This window comes from Ornithorhynchus anatinus, chromosome 11, assembly GCF_004115215.2.
Source record: "Ornithorhynchus anatinus isolate Pmale09 chromosome 11, mOrnAna1.pri.v4, whole genome shotgun sequence".
Taxonomy (NCBI): Eukaryota; Metazoa; Chordata; class Mammalia; order Monotremata; family Ornithorhynchidae; genus Ornithorhynchus; species Ornithorhynchus anatinus.
The window spans coordinates 32410336-32433364 of record NC_041738.1 but is presented as its reverse complement, the minus strand read 5'-3'; the positions used below and the strand labels follow the sequence as shown (position 1 = coordinate 32433364).

At 43.5% G+C, this 23029-nt stretch overlaps 1 protein-coding gene across 9 annotated transcripts in view; it reads right to left on the bottom strand.

Moving 5' to 3' along the window:
* LSM14A (LSM14A mRNA processing body assembly factor) overlaps positions 1-10065 on the bottom strand; it is a 31788-nt gene extending 21723 nt beyond the window's left edge. For 2 of the 9 annotated variants that reach the window (XM_016228215.3, XM_029074908.1), the window contains exon 1: positions 9729-10057. In XM_016228215.3, the coding sequence (XP_016083701.2) occupies positions 9729-9849 (121 nt within the window). In that variant the 5' untranslated portion in view covers positions 9850-10057. Of the gene's footprint in view, positions 1-9728 lie in introns of all 9 variants that reach the window. The other 7 variants (XM_029074909.2, XM_029074910.2, XM_039913419.1 and 4 more) reach the window with 7 other exon arrangements.
* Positions 10066-23029: the final 12964 nt, after the last annotated feature.

The following is a 23029-nucleotide window of genomic DNA, read 5'->3' as shown; positions in this document are numbered from 1 at the left end:
ACACTCCCCCACAATATACACCAGACCACCACTCTCCCCACCTTCCAAGCATTATTAAGGTCACATCTCTTCCAAGAAGCCTTCCCTGATTAAGCCCTCCTTTCCCCAGCTCCTTCTCCCTTCTGCATCATCTATGCATTTGGATCTGCGATCTTTGGGCATTTGATATCTGTCCCACCCTTAACCCCACAGGACTTATATACAAATCCTTAAATTATGTTATAAATGATTTATACTGTCTCCCCCTTTAAACTCTAAACTCATTGTGGGCAGGGAATGTGTCTGCCAAACCCTTCTGTAGCATACTCTCCCAAGTGCTTAGTACAATGTTCTGCACATAGTAAGCACTCAATAAATAGCACTCAATAAATATGACAATGAAACACCGACTGATGGATCGCAAAGCACTGTACTAAGTGCTTGGGAGGGTACAATGGAGTGGTAAACATGTTCTGTGATCACAATGAGCTTACGGTCTAGAGGGAGAGGCTGCTACGGTAGTCAAGATGGGATTTAACTATCTTCTGCACCAGGTTGATGGTGTGGAATCAATGGTATTTTTGAGTGATTACCATGTGCAGAGCACTGTACTAAGTGCTTGGGATAGTACAATACAATAAAGTAGCCGCAGTCCATGCCCATGACGAGCTTGGATACTAGAAAGGGCTGTATCTGAGAAATCTTGTGGAGAAAAGACTGACTGGACTTTCCAATAAGTTGGATGTGAAGATTCAAAGACTGAGTCAGGCTTATATCACCATTACAGGCTTGAGAGAGAGAGGGGTGGTAGGCTGTCAACTGTACTGGGGAAGCTGTGTGGAGGAGTGGATTTAGGTAGGTGAGTGCGGTTTTAAACTTCCTGATTTTAAGGTACTGTAAGCTCATGGGAGGAAACGTGCCTGATAATTCTGTTGCATTGTGCTATCTAAAGCACTTAAAACAGTGCTCTGCACACAGAAAGCGCTCCATAAATACCACTTATTGATTGATTCTAAGGCACTGGTTGGACACCAGTGGAGATTTTCTGAACAGAAAAGGAAATGAAGTTTGCAGAGGTAGTGAGAGGGTGGAGCTGGTAAGTTACAGGAGTTATCTGCATAGAGGTGGGAGTGAATGTAAAGTGAAAGAAGATGGGCAGCAGAAAAGAGCCTTAAACACCAATGCTTTGGGGGTGAGAGGCAGAATATCGAAAGCCCTGAAAGGGCTTCGCTACTTTTCTCATCTCATTCCTTAAAAGATAAAAATAGATATTTGCCAAACCTAACTGGCACTTAGTTACATTAGTAGTCCAAGAGGAGTTCAAAAATGTATTAAATCCATTCCTAATCAACTAATAAATCTAAAAATTATTCTGGAAAATTTGGTTGATAGGTTCCTTTCAAGATATAATCACAACTAAGCTTCTGACTCCCTCAAAATAAAAAAAAAGGTGATATTTGTATGGTATATGTCAAGCAGTGCTCTAAGGGCTGGGGTAAATACAGGTTTATCATGTTGGACACAGTTCCTGTGCCCAACCTCATCACCTTCTATCTATCCCACGGCTTGGCACACAATAAACAATTAATACTACAGTTACTGTCATATCCTGTTTGGATGGGAGAAGGTTCAGAAAATGTTATGCAGAAAAAGCCAACAAGATTTAGTGATAGACAAAGTGAGAAGTCACAGAACGAGGAGTCAAGGATAATACCAATGTTGGGGGATTCAGGGATAGGGAGGATACTCATGCTGTCAACTTTAACGGGAAAACTAGGTGGAGTGAAAAAGGGATGGAAGAGGAGGCATTTGGTTTTAAACATAATGAATTTTAGTGCTAGGGGGACATTTCTATAGAAGCTTCAGTATAGCTGAGCCCAGGTAGCTTTAGATATTAGAATTCATTATGGAAGATTATTGATATCTGTCTCCCTCCCTCCATACTGTAAGCTCATTGTGGACAGGGAATGTGACTGTTTATTGTTGTAATGTACTCTCTGCACACAGTAAGCACTCGAAAAATATGACCAAATGAATGATTAAAGGAGTTAGTGGCCAAAGAGGAATAACTCATCTGTTGGAAGACTGCAAAGTGGGAGTTATTTGAAGGATGAAAGGACTTACCATGCAGGAAATGCCTGAACGTAACAATTAGAAATGCCAGCTCAAATGGAAGTCTCACAAGATATTCCAATTTCAACCTGTGGGAATGTTTTCTTAGAGGCAGTGTAATAGACCTCTGTATATTGAAATGAGTGCAGGTAATCTCCAACTCAAGATTAACCCAATTTAGCACAGACGGAAAATTTTCAGTTTTCCAGGATTGTTACATGGGTTTATTGTTTAAGAACAAAAATGGCCCTTATGTTTAAAAGTCTATCTAACAGGAGAGAAAGTGGTCAGGCAAGCCACATTAGATATAATTTAAGAGAAACCAGTACTGGATCCGAACAATGGTCCATTCAGCCCACTACTCTGTTTTTGGGTTGCTTGGAGAAACCTGCTCAACACTCAGCACTAGAGTCAATGTTGATCAATGTGCCATCCAACTACCCTCTACTATCTATTAACCTATTATGACCCACCCATCCATGAATTTATTCAAATTACTCTTGAACCTGCATAACTTCCTGTGTTAACTCCATAAACCTAGCACCCTCTGGGCAAAGGCAGAACACAAGAACCCTATTTTAATACACAGTTCATTTTTTCTTGTACACTCAGCTCTGACATAACGTGTGCTTTCATCACACAGTTTGACTGGAACATTTTTGGGGAATTAGGGAAAGTATGCTCAACAATGCAAGCCTGTTAGGATACGGTGAACCCAGTATTGGAAGCAACGGTTTGTGCCCATGCAACAGAGTTGGAACTGGTGAGCACTGAAGTGGCAGTGTTTCTTTAGCAAGAAGGCAATCCCCACATTATAGGATAACTGGGTGTATTTTAGATAAGGTTGCTTAACTGTGGAGTCTCTGATATGGGTCTGATAATAGAATAGAAATGAGCTAGGAACTGAAAGCCAAAAAAAAAAGCGGGGGGGGGGGGGTAATACGGGCAAAGGGGTAAGCAAGGCAGGAAGGAAAGTTACTAGGAACAAGGGAGGAATCTACAGTTTTTACTTATAGAGCAATTGCAGCCTCACCATTTAATGGGATATGCCTATATTGGAAGTCAAAATACTAACTTTAGTCTGCAACATTGTAGCACTTATTTCAAATATAGTTAAAGTGAATACTAGGAAGTTAAGAAAAAATCCATATGGACGGGCATCAGAGTAAATGGAACATTTTAGACTGTAATCTTATTAGTGGGTAAGGAACGTGTCTGCTAATTCTGTTTTATTGTAGTCTCCCAAGTGCTTGATATAGTGCTCTGCAAGTAAGTCCTCAATAAATACCACTGATTGATTTTAGACCATCTAGAGCAATTCTCATTCTTCACTCTTCCCAAACCAATTCTTCTTGTGTATCTTACTCTCACCTACTCCATAACCAGCATACTGCTCACTCCCTTCCTCCTGCTTAGAACTCTCTCTCACTTCAAATGCTCCACAATACAGAACTACCACATCCCAGGAGGAATTATCTGATGAATTCCCATTTCCTCAGGTCACTCATCCCAACGGACACTTTTAGCACACATATATGGAGTTGATTAATTTTTGCCACACTCTAGCACACAGTTATATCCATGGTTTTCCCCCTGCTTCTACCATTTGTAATGATAATAATGGCAATGGTAAACAATTAATGCTTCTATAGCCTAGTACAATGTTATGAATAAGTAGGCATTCAAGATAAACTGAATTCCATGACTGCTTCGTATACTCTACTTCCTTCCTATTCCCAATTCCATTATTGTCTCCTGCACATATTATCTTATTGTGACTTTCAAACCTATTTTATGCTCTCCCATACATCTTAATAATTCCCAGATTTATACATACTATGCGATGCCAAGTTCAAAACAGACATATTCCCAATAATATTCTTTTCACCGAGTCCTGCCACTCACCCATTAGACTGTAAGCCCGTCAAACGGCAGGGACTGTCTCTATCTGTTGCCGACTTGTTCATTCCAAGCGCTTAGTACAGTGCTCTGCACACAGTAAGCGCTCAATAAATACTATTGAATGAACCCATTCAATACTGTATGCTCCTTAATGGCAGAGATTACATTTACCAACTCTGTTGTATTGTACTTTCCCAAGTACTTAGTACTCTGCCCATAGTAAGCATTCAATTACCAGTGACTTATCTGGGTATCTGGGCCTGGAAGTGAAGCTTCCTAATTATCACCGATGAGGGTCATTAAGGGTTCTAAAGAACAGTGGTGGTGATCCTTCTTTATCTCTTCCTACCAGACACGGGGAAGCTAGTCTAAATAGGTCACATAGCTTACTTGTCCTTGTGAGTAAAAGACGAGTCATATAAAACAAGACTCCTTTGGTCTGTTCAGAGAAAGACTGAAGTTCTTCCTCCTTATGTTCTCTTTGACTATCTTACTCCCACTTTTCCTTTAGTTCATAGGTAAAAGCTTAAAGAATTGAATTCTCAAACTTGCTTTATAGGCTGTGATCAAAACAGTCAGGAATAACCACTTGCCGGAAAGAGAATTTCTAAGCAGACTTGGTTTTAAGATCATGTCCAGCAAGTGGCCCAAATAAGCTGCTCCCAGATTTTCTAAGAGAAAACAGATGGTTTTTCCATGCAAAGAATATAAAATGCTTGCTATGGTTTCACCCAAAGGTGAATCAGTATCTGAAAGGAAGGACGGAAGGAAACAGGAACTAACTCCCATAAATTATTAAATATAGAAAAACAGCATAGTCTAGTGAAAAGCCCATGTGCCTGGGATTCAGAGGCCCTGTGTTCTAATGCCAGCTCTGCCACCATCTGATGGGTGACCTTGGGAAAGTTATGAAACTTCTCTGGGCCTCACTTCCCTCGTCTGCAAAATGGGGATTCAATACCTATTCTCCCTCCTACTTAGAGTGTGGCACCAGATTTATCTTGTATGTATTCCACTGTATGTAATCACCGACTCAGCTACCGTAAAAAATTTAGTAAGTTTTAGCAAGTTTGAGATGTATGTTCTCATCACATCAACTATGACCAGTTAACATGGAACAGACTAGAAATTACTGTTGTCATTAAAACCCTCAAACACACACTTGCATGTATGATTTGCAGTATGCTAAATGTATTTAGCCTCTACATAGAACAACGCCCTTCAAATGCATAAAATATAATTTGCAGATTATCCCCAAGCTTAAGAAGCCTGTTAAGAAGCCACTTCGGTGTCCATCAGCTTGCCTCAATTTCAGTTTGAGAAGCTTTTATATTTCGAACTACAATGTGAATATTGTTTCAGGGCAATAAGGTCACAAAAGCTCCTCTTTTGGATAGTGTCTTTTTGGCTGCTTTGCAGAATATTGTATACAGTGTATGATGTTAAACAAAAATCGCTGAAGTCTTAAGATCAGTCAATAAAGCCATGTGCATTTCCAAGAAGTCTACAAGAAAACAGTTCCTTACTCCAAAACACCTGCACTCTTCCAGAAACAGAAACTTGAGTCTGTCAATTGTATTTACTGAGCACTTATTCTGTGCATTACCACTATATTAGTCTCTTGGGAAAGCACAATAGCTGATATACATGATACCTGCCTTCAAGAAGCTGTAGTTTTTAGACTATTACAAGCGCCATAATTTGTCTATGCTTTACTGAGAATTCCTTAGAAGATATGGAGTTTCAACGGTGTGGGATGGGTGAAACACCCCAAACCAATTTGACCTTGCCAAGGAATTTGGACAGAATATTTAACCTCTCAACCTCCTGTTACAAAAGTGTAGGTTGGGGATAATGCTGATAGCGCCAAGTACCAACCACCTATAAGACACTTTAAAAACCAAGGTTAAATAATCATCAAAAAACTTTCTAGGAATAAACACCATCTTTTATTCATTCATTGGTATGAGTAGACTGTAAGAGTAGAACAGAATGAAGAGATGTACACTCGTTATGGGCAGGGAACATGTCCACCAACTGTTATATTGTACTCTCCGAAGAGTATAGTACAGTGCTCTGCACACAATAAGTGCTCAATATATTTATTGAGCACTTACTCTGTGTAAAGCACTATAGTAACCATTTGGGAGAGTACAACAGAGTTGCCAGAGACATTGCCAGCCCACAAAAACCCCGAAGACAGTGTGGTCACATCTTGTTGAGTGTATTTATCACTCATCCTTTGGCTATGAAATGTCGGTAAGATACCCTGATCCCAACCATGAAACAAAGTATACACTCAATGATAAAAGGGGGGGGATAGTTTGAAAATAATTTTAAATTAGAGCACAATGCAGATTTGACCTCATTATCTTGAATCTAGACATGATTAGCATTTTAAGTAGCTTTATAACCAGTCATTTTTTCAAAGTTCTTTTTTTCTCCACAAATTTAAATAAAAGGGCTTCCTGATTAGGAAAGAGTACTTTTAAAGCCTTATCAAATGTAAATGTATGACTTGTAGTTGTATTGACTTAGCATAATTTAACAATATGGGTCAGAGACCTCGAAAATTACAAAAGGAACACCTTCCTTTTAATTGTGTAGATCTTTTTAAACTAGGTGGACCTTCGGTGATGCATGTGGCCTGAACAAAAGGAAGTTTCTATCACTCACCATATAGTCCCAAAAGTACAGTTTTAATGAAAACCATTTCCATCATAAATTAAAATATTTCTAAACATGCCCTGGCACAATATACACAACAGGAATCAAATTATGTATATAATGCTAATAAAAGGTAACAAACTTTGCTTTGAAGGGATGACAAGTGAAAAGTTACTAGTACCATACAGAAAGTCTGACGAATAGCTCAGTGAGGGTTTTGCACTATGCAAAGGAGCTCTATTGGCTTAGATGTCAGTTCAAGTGGTACTTGAGTGCAGAGCAATGAATTATACACAGTAATAAAAAATAAAGGTAAAATTCCACATTTTTAGGAGAGAAACAAACTAGGCTAGGGGGCACATCCTGCTTCTGCTCTTCCCTCACACTCAAGCATTTCCAGGGAAATGAGGTAGGAGAATCTAATTTTTTTCACAGTACGTTAGCTTGTCATCCTTTTAATACTGAAGTCATGCCAACACCAAAAGTTTCATAAAACCTTTTTGCTAGTTGCAGAAAAAAGCCGCCAGTTGAATATTCATCTTATCCATTTTGGGTTAGAAGGTCTGAAGACCTGTAGATACAGAAATTTGAAGCTCAATTCTATTAGAAAGGCGATTGAGTGTTCAGATTCTAATCATCATTATACAATCAATAAATACAGCAGTAGGTTGACGAAACTTCTGAAGAAGTGACAGTTACTTTAGTGGGTTACTGACTGGTCAAAAAAAAATTCAATGCAATTCAACCATTCTGGCCTAAAGAGCTAGATGGAAACTATTTTGAAGAGACTAACTCTATGACCCTATTATGGTAACGAAGAGTAGGAATTTACTGCGCTCGGGTAGTTATAAGAAGGCAGAAAATTTCACGGTCCAAATTGCCTCTCAATCCAGCGACAGAACAAAAATGTTGTTAAAGATCCACAATCCATTAGACAACTGTCAAGCAATAACTTCACAGTGTGTGAATATACTGGATTTTCACTTTTTGTCCCTCTCCCAAGTGTCCCAATGTTTAGAACAAGTTTCCCTTCATCATCCACTAAATATTACAGTCCCAATATTTCTGAGGGGCACGTATATGTTACTCTCTGAAATAGAATGAGATTGTCCCACCTCCCAGAGGCGAATTTCACTTACTCCCTTCATTAGTCTCACAATCTGAAGGGCAAGAATATGGGAAAGGAATCAAAACAGAAAGAAAATCTCAGACATCCTACTCTGACACTGAACTCTACCAGGTCAGTGCCTTTCTCATTAGTGTATTCAGAACCAGGCCCATGATTCACATGATTTCACAGACACCCACATTCTTCAAGTCCACCCTTTCAGACATCTTTTCCGTGGGGTCAAACATCTTTTCTAAGTACCAGAGATGGCATCCACCGGCTAAATTCCAGGCCCACTCATCATCGCAGAGTGCTGTGGCATCTTTAAAGGGTGCTCTAAAGTTCGCTGTTGCACAACAGGCCTTTGGAGCTATTCTGGTCTAGCAGGTAAATACTTCTTCCAGATTATTTGCTCAATATGCTCACGGTGGTCTTTATGGACCCCTGAAATCTTCAAGATGCACCCCGGGTTTTGCTTCGACTACCGCATCCGACTTCAAAAATGAAACAAGCCAAAACCTGATGGCACAAGGATGAAGCCCTCTGAATAGGCTTCAGTGAAAAGAACGCAGGATTGCAGGTGGACAAGTCTTTAGAAAGATTCCTGCTTTCGCCTTGCCTATTTTAGGGCTTTTCGGGATACTGTCCCTTGCTCGGTTGCATTTCCTAAGTATCCCCGAGGCTCGGGAGGTTCGCACACAACAACCGGGGATCGGTGTGTCGTCCATCCTCTGAGGACGACGACAGGATTCCAACAGTCCTGTCGATTTTCAAACGACGCATCAACGTTTCTGTTTTTCCCTCGGCAAAGCGTTTTGCATTGTGTGACTGAAGCCGCCGGCGGAGGCCAGCGCGGGAGGGCAGCTCGCTGCGGGCAGGGGAGGTGTTGGGTGCTAACTGAGAAGCAGCGTGGCTCAGTGGAAAGAGCCTGGGCTTGGGAGTCAGAGGTCATGGGTTCGAATCCCGAGTCTGCCCCTTGGCAGCTGTGGGACTGTGGGCAAGTCACTTCACTGGGCCTCAGTGACCTCATCTGTAAAATGGGGATTAGAACTGTGAGCCTCATGTGGGACAACCTGATTACCCTGTATACCCCAGCGCTTATTACAGTGCTCTGCACATAGTAAGCGCTTAACAAATACCAACATTATTATGCATCCATTCAATAGTATTTATTGAGCGCTATGTGCAGAACACTGTACTAGGCGCTTGGAATGGACAATTCGACAACAGAGAGAGACCATCCCTGTGCAGAGCACTGTACTAAGCGCTTGGAATGAACAATTCGACAACAGAGAGAAACCATCCCTGTGCAGAGCACTGTACTAAGCGCTTGGAATGGACAATTCGGCAACAGAGAGAAACCATCCCTGTGCAGAGCACTGTACTAAGCGCTTGGAATGGACAATTCGGCAACAGAGAGAGACCATCCCTGCCCAACGACGAGCTCACAGTCTAACCGGGGGAGACAGCAAAACAGAACAAAACAAAGCAACATCATCAAGATAAACAGAACCATGGCGAGACGCACCTCCTTAACAAAATAAATAGGGTCATAAATAATATATATAAACGAGCACAGTGCTGAGGAGAAGGGGGAAGAGCAGAGGGCGGGGGGGAGGAGGAGCAGAGGGAAAGGTGGGGGGGCTCAGTCTGGGAAGGCCTCCTGGAGGAGGTGAGTTATCAAGAGGGCTTTGAAGAGAGTTCGCTTCGCACAGTGCTTGGCGCCCGGCAGCGACTTTTTAAAAATAACCATACCAAAGGAGGAAAAGCCTCAAGGCGGGGAGGACGGGACTAGGACCGGTCCCCGGTGCGAGGGTAAATAATCCTGGGATGGGGGACCAGGAGAGGAGAGGTGCAGCCACTGTGGGGTTTGGCCGGCCCCCTCGCCTCTGTCGGGCCTCCTCAGGCCCGGGGGCGGGTCAACACGCTGCCCGCGGCCATGGGCGGCCGCCCCCCCTACCTTTGGCGAGGGCGACGGTGGAGTTCTCGGTGTCGATGGTGTAGAGGATGCCCTCGTAGCGGATCTCCGCCTTGGAGATGAGGCTGATCTTGCTGCCGATGTAGGGGGTCCCCCCGCTCATGGCGCCGCCCGGCCGCGCCCGCCGCGCCTCTCCCTCCTCCTCCTCCTCCCCGGCCGCCCGCACGGAGCGGAACCGAAGCCGCCGCCCGCTTCTGGCGCCCCGTGCCCCTCGCCGACCGGGCCGTTCCCGCTCCGAGCCCGCCGGGGCCTTGAGGCGGTCCTGGAGCCTACCGCAGCCGCTTCTCTCCCAACATGGCGGCCGCACCCCCCCCACCGCCTTCCTCCCCCCGCCAGCGGCGGCAGCGGAGCGCGGTGCATCATGGGAGCGGGAGCGGGGGAGGGAAGAGAAACCCGCTCAGTCTCGCGAGACCTGCCCCCGACGGGGCGGGGGGCCAAGAGCCAGGGCCGCCTCATTCATGCATTCATTCATTCATTCATTCGTTCGTTCGTTCATTCATTCATTCATTCATTCGTTCATTCATTCATTCGTATTTATTGGACGCTTACTCTGTGCACTGTCAAGAGGTGCTGAAAGAAGCGGTGCGGCCCAGTGGAAAGAGCCCGGGCTGGGGAGTCGTGGGTTCCCATCTCGCCTCCGGCTGACTTTGGCCAAGTCACTTCTGTGGGCCTCAGTTCCCTCATCTGCCAAATGGGGATGAAAACTGTGAGCCCCTCGTGAGACAACCTCATCACCTTGTATTCCCACCCCCACCCCACAGCGCTTAGATCAGTGCTTTGCACATAGTAAGCGCTTAACAAATAGCAACATTATTATGACTTCTCTGGGCCTCAGTTCCCTCATCTGTCAAATCTGTCAAATGGGGATTCACCCTGTGAGCCCCACCTGGGACAACCTCATCACCTTATATTCCCACCCCCAGCGCTTAGAACAGTGCTTTGCACATAGTAAGCATTTAACAAATACCAATGTTATTATGACTTCTCTGGGCCTCAGTTCCCTCATCTGTCAAATGGGGATTCACACTGTGAGTCCCGCGAGGGACAACCTCATCACCTTGTATTCCTTCCCCAGCCCCCAAGCGCTTAGAACAGTGCTTTGCACATAGTAGGCACTTAATAAATACCAACATTATTATTTCTCTGGGCCTCAGTTCCCTCATCTGTCAAATGGAGATTCACACTGTGAGTCCCACGAGGGACAACCTCATCACCTTGTATTCCCTCCCCAGCCCCCAAGCGCTTAGAACAGTTTTTTGCACATAATAAGTGCTTAACAAATACCAACATTATTATGACTTCTGTGGGCCTCAGTTCCCTCATCTGTCAAATGGGGATTCACACTGTGAGCCCCGTGTGGGACAATCTCATCACCTTGTATTCCCTCCCCCGCCCCCAAGCGCTTAGAACAGTGCTTTGCACATAGTAAGTGCTTAACAAATACCACCATTATGAATTATTTACCGTCTCCACCAATCTAATTAAAAATAAATCAATCCAATCGCCCAGGGACCAGCTCCCAGGCTGTCCATCCTCTGCCAGTAAGACCGCCAACTAGTCCATCCTAGATAATAATAATAATATTAATAATAATGTAGGTATTTGATAAGCGCTATGTGCCATGCAGTGTTCTAAGTGCTGGGGTAGATACAAGGTAATCAGGTTGACCCACGAGGGGCTCACAGTCTTTATCCCCATTTTCCTGATGAAGGAACTGAGGCCTAGAGAAGTGAAGTGACTTGCCCAAGGTCACACAGCTGACAAGCGGCGGAGCCGGGATTAGAATCCATGACCACTGACTCCCAAGCCCAGGCTCTTTCCACTGAGCCACGCTGCTTCTCTCTCATTTTCAAAAACGGGTTGCCGGTATGGCTTCGGTGTTGATCGCTTTAATATCGCACCACATCAAAGCCGTTCATCTTGACTTCCCCCTTTTGAAAACAGCCATCTATCACCGAGGTACCATAGGCTTTCACTTGCTTGGATTTGTGAGCCCGTTGTTGGGCGGGGATTGACTCTATCTGTTGCCGAAATGCCCATTCCAAGCGCTTAGTACAGTAAGTCCTCAAAAAATACGATTGAATGAATTAGGAGAGACTCTCCACTTCAGCTGAATGACCTGGGACAATCTGATTACCTGTTATCTACCCCAGTGCTTAGAACAGTTTTTGGCACATAGTAAGCGCTTAACAAATACCAACATTATTAAATTACAGTATTTGTTAGGTGTTTGACCTATGTCAAGCACTATTCTAAGTGCTGGGGAAGGTACAAATTAATCAAGTGAGACAATCTATCCCACATGGGACTCGGTCTAAGCAACCTCAACTGTAAAATGGGGATCCAAAACTCGTTCTCCCGCCTCCTTTGATTGTGATCCCCATGTAGGATAGGGACTGTGTCCAATCTGATTGAGTTGCATCAATCCCTGCCTGTAGAAGAACATTTGACACGTAGCTTCTTAACAAATACCACTAAAAAATGTTCTTTAAGAAGAATCCCTTAGGGATAAGAGGCCGAAGAATATCTGAATCTGAACAGAAAGTAGGTGGTAGAGTGACTTGCAGATATTCCACAGACTTAATTTTGTTTGGGGTAGTGCTGGAGGCACTCCTCTCAGGATCCCACCGGTACTCTACCCGTCTCGGCTATGGAAGGGAGAGTCAAGCAGAGGCGTTTCCATTCCTAGCTTGGACAGTGACTAGCGAGTGGAAGGCCATCTGCTGCAAGTCAAAACTCCCCCGTGCTGGGCAACAGCGGCCTGGGAGAGATTTGAGGGCGGAGACTCAAGTTTACTGGCTGGAAGAAGGCAACGGTTAAGCACCTCTGGATTTTTACCAAGAAAACTACGGACACACTAACAGAATGACTGCAGATGGAGGCCGAGCGTTCTAGGACAGATGTGTCAAAGGAGATGCTATGGGTTGGGAGCCCGCTCGACAGCATAAGACAAGACAAGTGCTGGAGGCACTTTTAAGCCATCGTAAAATATGATTTGCTGCCTTGGGTCAGGCTACTAGGCCCTATTCCAGGAAATGGGCCTTTTTGAAGTTTATTTTTCAGTTTCAGTAACTCTCTACTTTTACATCAATTGTGTTGATTGAATCTTTGATTTCTACTTCTTCTAGTTAGAGTTCTGCTCTTGAAAGCATTACAATCTTTATCATTCCTTTTTCCTCAAATCAACAGTGCTCAACACATAGTAAGCCCTAAACAAATCATATTGGAAAAAAAACCTGTTTTTAGTCTCTAAAGGGAATGAAGATTTTGATATACAACACAGTAACCCCTACATGATGAGATGCCCTCCTAATGTGATTAATGTATATTTATTCTTATTTGTAAATACAAGTTTCTTACCCAAAGGTTCACCATAGTTTTTGCATTAGATGATGGATAGCATATGTCACCTAGTTGAATTGTAAAAGCTTTCTCATCAAACTATATCTTCTCCAGGATAGACTCTGGCTTTGGAACCAAGATGAAAGGAAGAATGGATGAGTAGTAGGAGATTAAAAACCTGATCCTAGAACAGCTGGATCCAATTAACTGTCATGATCCAACAGGAAGCAGCAGCAGCAGCAACCATTTAAACAAAATACTCCTATTTGAAATAGGAGTCTTGGGTAGGCTACTTAATACGGGAGTAGAAAATCATTTCTGAAGCTGTCATTTAAATACTAAGGCAAGAGGAAAAATTTCTCTTATTTATTAAATTTATTAAAAATATGTTTACTATTCAATCACATGTGGTTGTGTATTCAAAAGAGCAAATGAAACAATTAAATTAGGCCAATTTTTAAAAAATCACTACGAAGGAAGGGACTTTACGAAATAATGCCAAACCAAAGAGACTGCGGTTGTAGCTAACTCCCTGTAATCTGATTACATGGACCTTGCACATGCTTTTAATCCTTACTGTGCTTGCAATTTTCACTTTGCTAGCCAACTGTAAACATATACATAGGCATAGATCTATGTGTCCAACTCCTTGGGCTGTGACTTGGTTATTTCTGCAGAACTACTAAATAAAGTAATCTAGTTTGCTGTTGACAAAGACAGGACTACAGAGAGAGTTGAGGGAGGTGTCCTGTTTTTAGTATTTTGATTACGAGAAGCAGCGTGGCTCAGTGGAAAGAGCCCAGGCTTGGGAGTCAGAGGTTGTGGGTTCTAAGCTTGTCAGCTGTGTGACTTTGGGCAAGTCACTTCACTTCTCTGGGCCTCAGTTACCTCATCTGTAATATGGGGATGAAGACTGTGAGCCCCATGAGGGACAACCTGATTGCCTTGTATCCCCCCAGCGCTTAGAATAGTGCTTTGCACATAGTAAGCGTTTAATAAATACCAACATTATTATTATTTGATTTATATTTTGTATTTTAAAGTTATATTTTGTCCAAGAGACAATTACTCTCCCCACCTTCAAAACCTTATTGAAGGTCCATCTCCTTCCAGTGGCCTTCCCTGCCTAAGCCCTCTTTCCTCTTCTCCCACTCCCTTCCACATCACCCTGACTTCCTCTTTTTATTCATCCCCCTCCCAGCCCCACAGCACTTATGTACATATCTGTAACTTATTTATTTATATTCATCCCTGTGGGCAGGGTATTTGTCTGTTTATCGTTATACTGTACTCTCCCAAGTGCTTAGTACAATGCTTTGCACACAGTAAGCGCTCAATAAATATGACTGAATGAATGAATGGTACTGATCTGAGGTAATCTTGTAGAGGTAGTGTCAGTCAATGAGTTATATTTATTGAGTTCTTACTGGGTGCCAAGCACTGTACTGGGCTTGGGAAAATAAAATACAACAATAAACAGACACATTTTCTGGCCACAATGAACCTACAGTCTAGAGGGAAGACTGACAGTAATAGAAATAAATACATATCAGATATGTACATAAGTGCTGTGGGGCTGGGAGGAGGGAGATGAATAAAAGGAACAAGTCAGGGTGATGCCGAAGGGAGTGGGAGAAGAGGAAAGGAGGGCTCAGTCAGGGAAGACCCCTTGGAGGAGATGTGCCTGTATTTTAAGGGTACAACAGTAATGTTAGTTGGACTCATTTCTAAATGAATTGTCATTGCTAGTGAGCCTAAAATAGTATTTAGAAAACTAAATGATGTTTTTGGTCTGCAGTTGCAAGGTTTGCAGAAAACAGTCCAATATTTCTCTGGGTGACTAGTTGCAGAAATAGATATCTGCATAGAGAGGTCCAACGGTCCCTCTGTTATGAGAGCAAATGATAAAAAAAGCACATTTAAAAGGCTCTCTGGAAATAATAACCTATTCTTTTTCCTCCAAGATTCAGATAAAGAAGAGAAGGTGAGACCTGTAGTAACTACAGTCCTGGGTCCCCATTTGTCAGACAATAACAGGGCAGGCCTAGAGAATGGTAGATGTAAAGGAAGGCCTCTGTATTCTCAGTCTTTCTTGAATGTTCTTACTATTCATTATTTATGGTATTTGTTAAACAGTTTCAAGCACTGTTCTAAGCCAGGATTTTACCTCTTTCATTACTGGGAATAATCCAGAAGGTCATAGGGATTAGAACTTTGCTAGGGATGAACTGTTGGTTGCAATTTACACTAGTGGCAGTTGGTTTGCTCTGTGCTCTTGTTTCTTCTGATATCACACTGCACCCCACCAAGGTAGATAAAATGTTGAAAATGTCAAAAGAACATTCCCTACCTCCATACCAGATGGCCTTCTACCCCAAAGATGCAGTGAAAACAGAATTTTTGAAGTACATTTACAGGAAGCTTGCAGCATGCTTCAAAAATTTCCCACCTTGATGAACAGTGTGATGGACCTGAAACGGTTAACAGAAAGCTGCATTTACTCTATGGAGCTTGTCTGTCTTAATTTAAGTGAAAAGTAAGAAGCCGTTAGCATCATCAATAAACCAGAAAGTGTTGTTGAAAACAAAGTTTTAATGAGTGGGAATGCTTGTTTATTAAAGAAGCCCAGCTCACGTAGCATGCTTGAATGAATAACGGACATTTTCAAAGCCTTGGCAAGCTCTACCATAATACACAACAGACTACTGGTAATTACTTCAAATCTTTTGATTCTTTGCAAGAACATTGGGAAAATAAGAGTCTCTTGACTACAGTATTTTGTTTGCCAGTTTGTCTTTTGCTATTATTTGGGGCAAGTCAAGCATAGGAAAAAATTTTCCTGTTGTAATTTCATAAGAGCAAGACACTGTCATCATCAATCATTATCATCAATATTATGTACCGAGTGCTTACTATGTGCAGAACACTGTACTAAGGGTTCGGGAGAATACAATTCAGCAAAAGATAGAGGTAATCCCTACCCAACAATGGGCTCATGGTCTAGAAGGGGGAGACAGACAACAAAACAAAACAAGTAGACAGGCTTCAAGGCTAACCAAAAAGCTGCTACATACATGCTGCGCTGAAATCAGGACACTGAAAACAAGAAGGGCCAGGAAAACATTTTATGGATGTTCAAAAACAAAGTCACAGATAATGCAGCATCTCAGTCAAAATCTGCTGCTAGTCCTGGTCCTAGGATAATTTCCATTAAAATAGAAAGTAAAATGGAAAATGCATGTAAGATGCTATTCTTTGTTTTTTTAATGACTAAGTTAGAATGAATACATGAAATAATGCAGAAATGAGGGTTGAAGCACTGAAGAAAAAGTCTCAAACAACAGTTTAATGCTACAGAAGCTCATCAATACTTCATAAGATATAGACATATTAAAATTCAAAAATGAATTTCAGGCAGAGAATTTTCTAAGCATTAGATGGCCTAGCATACAAACATTTCTAGAAAACTGGTTTCCAGGGGCCCCTTCATTAATGAATGGAGCCCCTGTTCCATGAAGAGGAACTTATTCAGACCTACTTAAACAAATGCAACTGTTTGTAAGTCAAGCTTTTTAAGGGTATCAAATATCTTGATAAAATAAAGATCATTTGGGCAGCAGTAAGCTTAAGTGCTGTGGAAAGATAAAAGGCTCAATGGAAGAGACACAGAAGGAATGCATTGCCATCTCTCTATACACTACAACTCCAAAATTCCTGCCTGATTATCTATACAACATGTAGTCCGATGAGACTTTCTCTGGGGTACCCAAAAAAAGCAACTCAACCCTTGGACAAAATAGTGGTAATTAAATACCCTAAACTCTCAGAGTTTTTGTATGCTATAAAATTACAGTTACCAGGATGGGGAAGCATAGAGGGTGCTATCTTAGAGATTTTCTTTTCTTCCAACAACCAAAAGCTTAGAAGAAACAAAAAAAGTGTTAGATGAGTGAGGGGCTAAGATCCAGAGATCTCTTGCAGTTCATCTGACAGTGGCCTGCATTTAAAAGGGATGGCTTTGATTCCCAAACCAGTAGTATTTTTCCCCCTCTCCTCGACCTCCCTTCATGGTGATCAGTCCACTAGAGGAAAGGGTCTGAATTCCCTTTAGGGTCATAGAGTCACTACTACCAACTCAGATTCTGCACAGAAAATCCAGTTCACTTCCTAGGGCGATTGCACAGGAAAAGAGATTCCAATTCTGACATCACGGGCTGCTCTCTCTGTCTGGATCGAACTGAGAGGCAGACTCGGTTGCCTATTCTCCCGAGTCGGACTTGTGAGGAGCCAAGGTCTTTTGCTTACCCCACCTTGCAGCTCACCTGATTGTGACCCACCCTCAAAAGGGCCAGTTTGGGAGCCCCAACTTTTCTGTGGTACCTCCCTCCAGCAACAGAGGAAAAGTCCAAGAGTTACTCACTGTCCAGATGGATTTGGTGGATCACATCAAGTTAATTATGAATGAAGACCAGGAAGTACACATCCACCAGTTGCACAATAAGTGCTGCAGATAAACCCTGGAAAGAGGTACAGTCACATGCCCTGAATGGAGGAGATATTGATAAGTCTTAGAATCCTTCAAACTATATAACAATAATAATAATTAATAATTACAGTATTTGTTAAGCGCTTACTCTGTGCCAGGCACTGTTCTAAGCACTGAATGCATAAAGGAAAATTTTTCAAACTATGTCTTTACTTCCAAAATAGTACAGAATCAATACGGCCCAGAGGAAAGAGCAAGGGCCTGGGAGTCAGAGGATCTGGGTTTGAATTCCAGCTCTGCCGCTTGTCTGCTGTGTGACCGTGGGCAAGTTACTTCACTTCTCTGAGCCTCAGTTACCTTATCTGTAAAATGGGGACTAAATCTTTGTCCCTCCTCCTTAGATACGATCCCCTTGTGGGACATGGACTAGCCAATCAAACAATCACATACATTGAGTGCTTGCTCTGTGCAAAGCAATGGACTAAGCATTTGTGAGAGTATAATGTAACAGAGTTGGTAGACATGTTCCCTGCCCAGAATGAGCTTACAATCTATAAATGTAGAGATAATAGAAATATTATTTAATATAAATAAATTATGGATACATACATATGTGCTGTGGGGCTGAGGGAGAGGTGAATAAAGAGGGCAAATCCAAACGCAAGGGCAGTGCAGAAGGGAGTGGGAGAAGAGGAAATGAGGGCCTAGTCAGGGAAGGCTTCTTGAAGGAGATGTGTTTTCAATAAGACACTGAAGATGGGGAGAGTGATTGTCTGTTGGATATGAAGAGGGTGGGCATTCCAGGATAGAGACCGGACATGGGCGAGAAGTCTGCAGCGAGACAGACGAGATCAAAGTACAGTGAGTAGTTTAGCATTAGAGTGAAGTGTGAGGGTTAGGCTGTAGTAGGAAAATAGTGACAGAGTGAATATTTGGGTTGAATGAGAGAGATGAATCGAGGATAACGTCAGGTTTACAGGCTTGTGAGACAAGAAGGATGGTGGTGCTGACTACAGTGATGAGAAAGTCAGAGGGAGGAAAGGGTTAGGGTGGAAAGATAAAGTTGTTCTCTTTTGGACATGATAAGTTTGAGATGTCAGTGGGACATCCAAGTAGAGATGTCCTATAGGCAGAAGGAAATGTGAAACTGTAGAGGAGAGGAGTCAGGAATGGAGATGAAGACTTGGGAATCATCCTCATAGAGATGGCAATTGAAGCCATGGGAGAGAATTAGTTCTCCAAGAGAGTAGGTGTAGATGGAGAATAGGAGACCCAGAACTGAACCCTAAGGGGGTGGGAGGCAGAGGAGGAACCCACCAAAAAGATTAAGAATGAGTGGCCAGAGAGATAGGAGATTAGAACCAGGAGAGGACAGTGTCAGTGAAGCCAAGGTTGGATAATGCTTCTAGGAGAAGGAGGTGGTCGACAGTGTCAAAGGCAGCCAAGAGGTCAAAGAGGTTTAGGATGGAATAGAGGAACGTGGATTTGGCAAGAAGGAGATCATCTGTGACCTTTGAGAGGGCAGTTTCTGTCTAATGAAGGGGGAAGAATCCAGATTGGAGGGGGTCAATCAATCGGTTGATCAGTCATATTTATTCATTCATTCAATAGTATTTATTGAGCGCTTACTATGTGCGAGCACTGTACTAAGTGCTTGGAATGTACAAATTGGCAACAGAGACAGTCCCTGCCCATTGACGGGCTTATAGTCTAATCGGGGGAGACAGACAAAAACAATAGCAATAAATAGAGTCAAGGGGATGAACATCTCATTAAAACATTAGCAATAAATAGAATCAAAGTGATGTATATCTCATTAACAAAATAAATAGGGTAACGAAAATATATACCATTGAGCGAACGAGCCCAGTGCTGAGGAGAGGGAAGGGAGAGGGGGAGGAGCAGAGGAAAAGGGGGGAAAAGAGGGCTTAGCTGAGGGGAGGTGAGTGCTTACTATGTGCACAGCACTGTATTAAGTGCTTGGGAAAGTACAAATAGTACAGATACGTTCCCTGTCTATAGCAAACTCACAATCTAGAGTGGGAGAAAGATATTACTATAAATTATTGTTATGGATGGATATGTACCTAAGTGCTGGGCTGGGAGGGGGGATGAGTGATGGGAGCAAGTCACGGCAACACAGAAGGGAGTGGAAGAAAAGGAAAAGAGGGCTTAGTTAGGGAAGGCCTCTTGGAGGAGATGTGCCTTCAGCAAGGTTAAGGAGAGAACTGGAGAAAAGGAACTTGAGAAAGTGTGTGGAGACAACTCGCTCAAAGAGTTTGGAGGGGAATGGTAGAGGGAAATGGGGAGATTGTGAGAGGGAATTGTGAGATCATGAGAGGGATATTTTTAGGAGAGGAGGCATAAGCATGTTTAAAAGTAGGGGGGGAAAAAGCCACTGGAGAGCAAACAGTTGAAGATGGCTGTCAGGGAAGGAAGAAGGGAGAGGACAAGTGTTTTGATAAGGTGTGAAGGGTTGAGGTCACAGGCACAGGTGGAGGGGGGTAGATTTTAAGAGAAAGCAGGAGATCTCCCACTTGAGATACTGATGGGAAAGTTGAAGAAGCGGCAAGAGAAGGGAGGGACTGGAGACGGGAGGGGGAAATATGAGGGAGATCATACCTAAGGGTTTCAATTTTCTCAATAAAAAACATGGCCGGGTCACTGGGGCAAGAAATGGTGGAGGCGGGGGGCTGGGGGTTTGAGGAGGGAGCCTAGAACAACTGGAGGAGGGCAATGGGCACAGGAGTCAATAGGCTGGAGAAATAATTTGCTGGGCAGAGGAGAGGGCAGAGTTAAAGCACGCAAGGATGAACTTTAGGTGGATGAGGTAGAGGGACTATGTCCAACCTGATTATTTTGCATCTACCTTAGAAATTCAATATTGCGCTTGGCACATTAAGTGCTTAATGTAAATCACCATTAAACAAAATACATGTATTTGTTCCAATGCAGCACTGGTGCTCCTAACCAAATTGTCCCCTCGACCCCCCAACCCCAACCTCCACCCTTGGGTGACAGTTTACCACCTGTCACTCAGGGCCCATGTTTCTTAAAAACCTCATCACTTGTTTTCAAGGTTGTTCACCTCAGTAAGTAGAGCCCGCTCAGGTCCCCCGCACTCCCATCCCCAGGGTGCTGCTTCCAAGATATGCAACTGGGCATTAGGAGTCAAGGCACTTAAAATAAAAAGTATCAGACATAAAAGTGTCTGGTACTGGACAAGGACAGGTGAGTTAAACTGGACTGTCTGTAATAAAACCAGACCAGTGGCAACTACAGCTAGGAAAAGGATGTGGGTAGAGGACATTCTAGGAAGTTTCTGAAGTTGTAAAAACTAATCATATAGAGGACAAAAGGTGGAAGAGAATGAGACAGAAAGGAAAGCTTCAGGGAACATAAAATTCGGGTTATATGTATACAAAGCAGTACCGTAACTTGAGGATTAGCAACAGAAGAAACACGACCTATGGGAGAGAGCAGGGGCCGGGGAGTCAGAAGGACCCAAATTCTAATCCTGAATCTGACGCATATCTGCTGGGCGATCTTGGGCAAGTCATTTAGCTTCTCTGTGTCTCAGTTACCTCATCTGTAAAATGGGGCCGGAAACTGTGAGCCCCATGTGGAAGCAGCGTGGCTCAGTGGAAAGAGCCTGGGCTTGGGAAGCAGAGGTAATGGGTTCTAATCCCGCCTCCACCATCAGCCAGCTGGGTGACTTCGGGCAAGTCACTTCACTTCTCTATGCCTCAGTGACCTCATCTGTAAAATGGGGATGAAAACTGTGAGCCCCACGTGGGACAACTTCATTACCCTCTATCTACCCCAGCACTTACAACAGTGCTCAGCACATAGTAAGCGCTTAACAAATACCAACATTAGAGAAGCAGCGTGGCTCAGTGGAAAGAGCCCGGGTTTGGGAGCCAGAGGTCATGGGTTCTAATCCCAGCTCTGCCACCTGTCAGCTGTGTGCCTGTGGGCAAGTCACTTTACTTCTCTGTGCCTCAGTTCCCTCATCTGGAAAATGGCGATGAAGACTGTGAGCCTCATGTGGGACAACCTGATTACCCTGAATCTACCCCAGCGCTTAGAACAGTGCTCTGCACATAGTAAGCATTTAACAAATACCAACATTACATTACATGGGTTGTGTCCAAGCTAATTAGCATGTATCCACCCCACTGCTTAGTACAGTGTCTGGCACATAGTAAGCCCTTATAAATACCATAAAAAAAATTGGAGGTCAGCCTCAGGTGGGTTCAGTTTCCTGCACCATTGAACTGCATTCGATTTTTGCGCAGCCATCATCGCTTCGACCCAACAACTCTCATTTCTAGTGAGGAAGCAGCGTGGCTCAGTAGAAAGAGCGCGGGCTTCGGAGTCAGAGGTCATGGGTTTGAATTCAGACTCTGCCACTTGTCAGCTGTGTGACTGTGGGCAAGTCACTTCACTTCTCTGGGCCTCAGTTCCCTCATCTGGAAAATGGGGATGAAGACTGTAGGCCTCACGTGGGACAACCTGATTACGCTGTATCTACCCCAGCCCGGAACAGTGCTCTGCACATAGTAAGCGCTTAACAAATACTAACATTATTATTATTAAAATGGGGTTTAAGACCGTGAGCCAAACGTGGGACAAGCTAATTACCTTGTATCTACCCAGCACTTAGAACAGTGCTTGGCACATAGTAAGCACTTAAGAAATACCAAAATTATTAATAGTGGGTGACAACCCTGTGTTTTCTGATCTGCACACGGAAATCTGAGCCCCACGTGGGACAATCTGATTACCCTGTATCTACCCCAGTGCTTAGAACAGTGCTCTGCACATAGTAAGCACTTAATACCATAATTATTATAAAAAAGAAAAAATCAGAATATGTGGGATAGACTATTATTTACCACCTTCACCCACCCCAACTGAAGCAACTTTTTTTTCCCACTTTTCTTTTGGTTTACTTTAAAGGGGGGAAACTAACTCCTGCTCCTGACCATAAAAGCTCTCAGGACTAGTGCGAGAGAAACTCAGGTTTCCACTCCAGACTACGGTGGGGCGCCTTCCTATCTCAGTGGAAAGCGCCCGGGTTTGGGAGTCACAGGTCATGGGTTCGAATCCCGCCTCTGCCCCTTGTGAGCTGTGTGGCTGTGGGCGAGACACTTCACTTCTCTGAGCCTCAGTGACCTCATCTGTAAAATGGGGATGTAGACTGGGAGCCTCACGTGGGACATCCTGATGACCCTGTATCTCCCCCAGCGCTTAGAACAGTGCTCTGCACATAGTAAGCGCCTAACAAATACCAACGTTATCATTATTATTACTAAGGCAAGGAAGGAAGAGGGGCGGGGAGAAAAGCCATAGCCACAGCTGATTCTAGGCCTCTTTCCTCGTCACCCTCAGGCCTAGAGGGCGGGAAAAGGGCGGCGCCCCGTCCCAGAATGCCGCGCGCGCAGGACGGCGC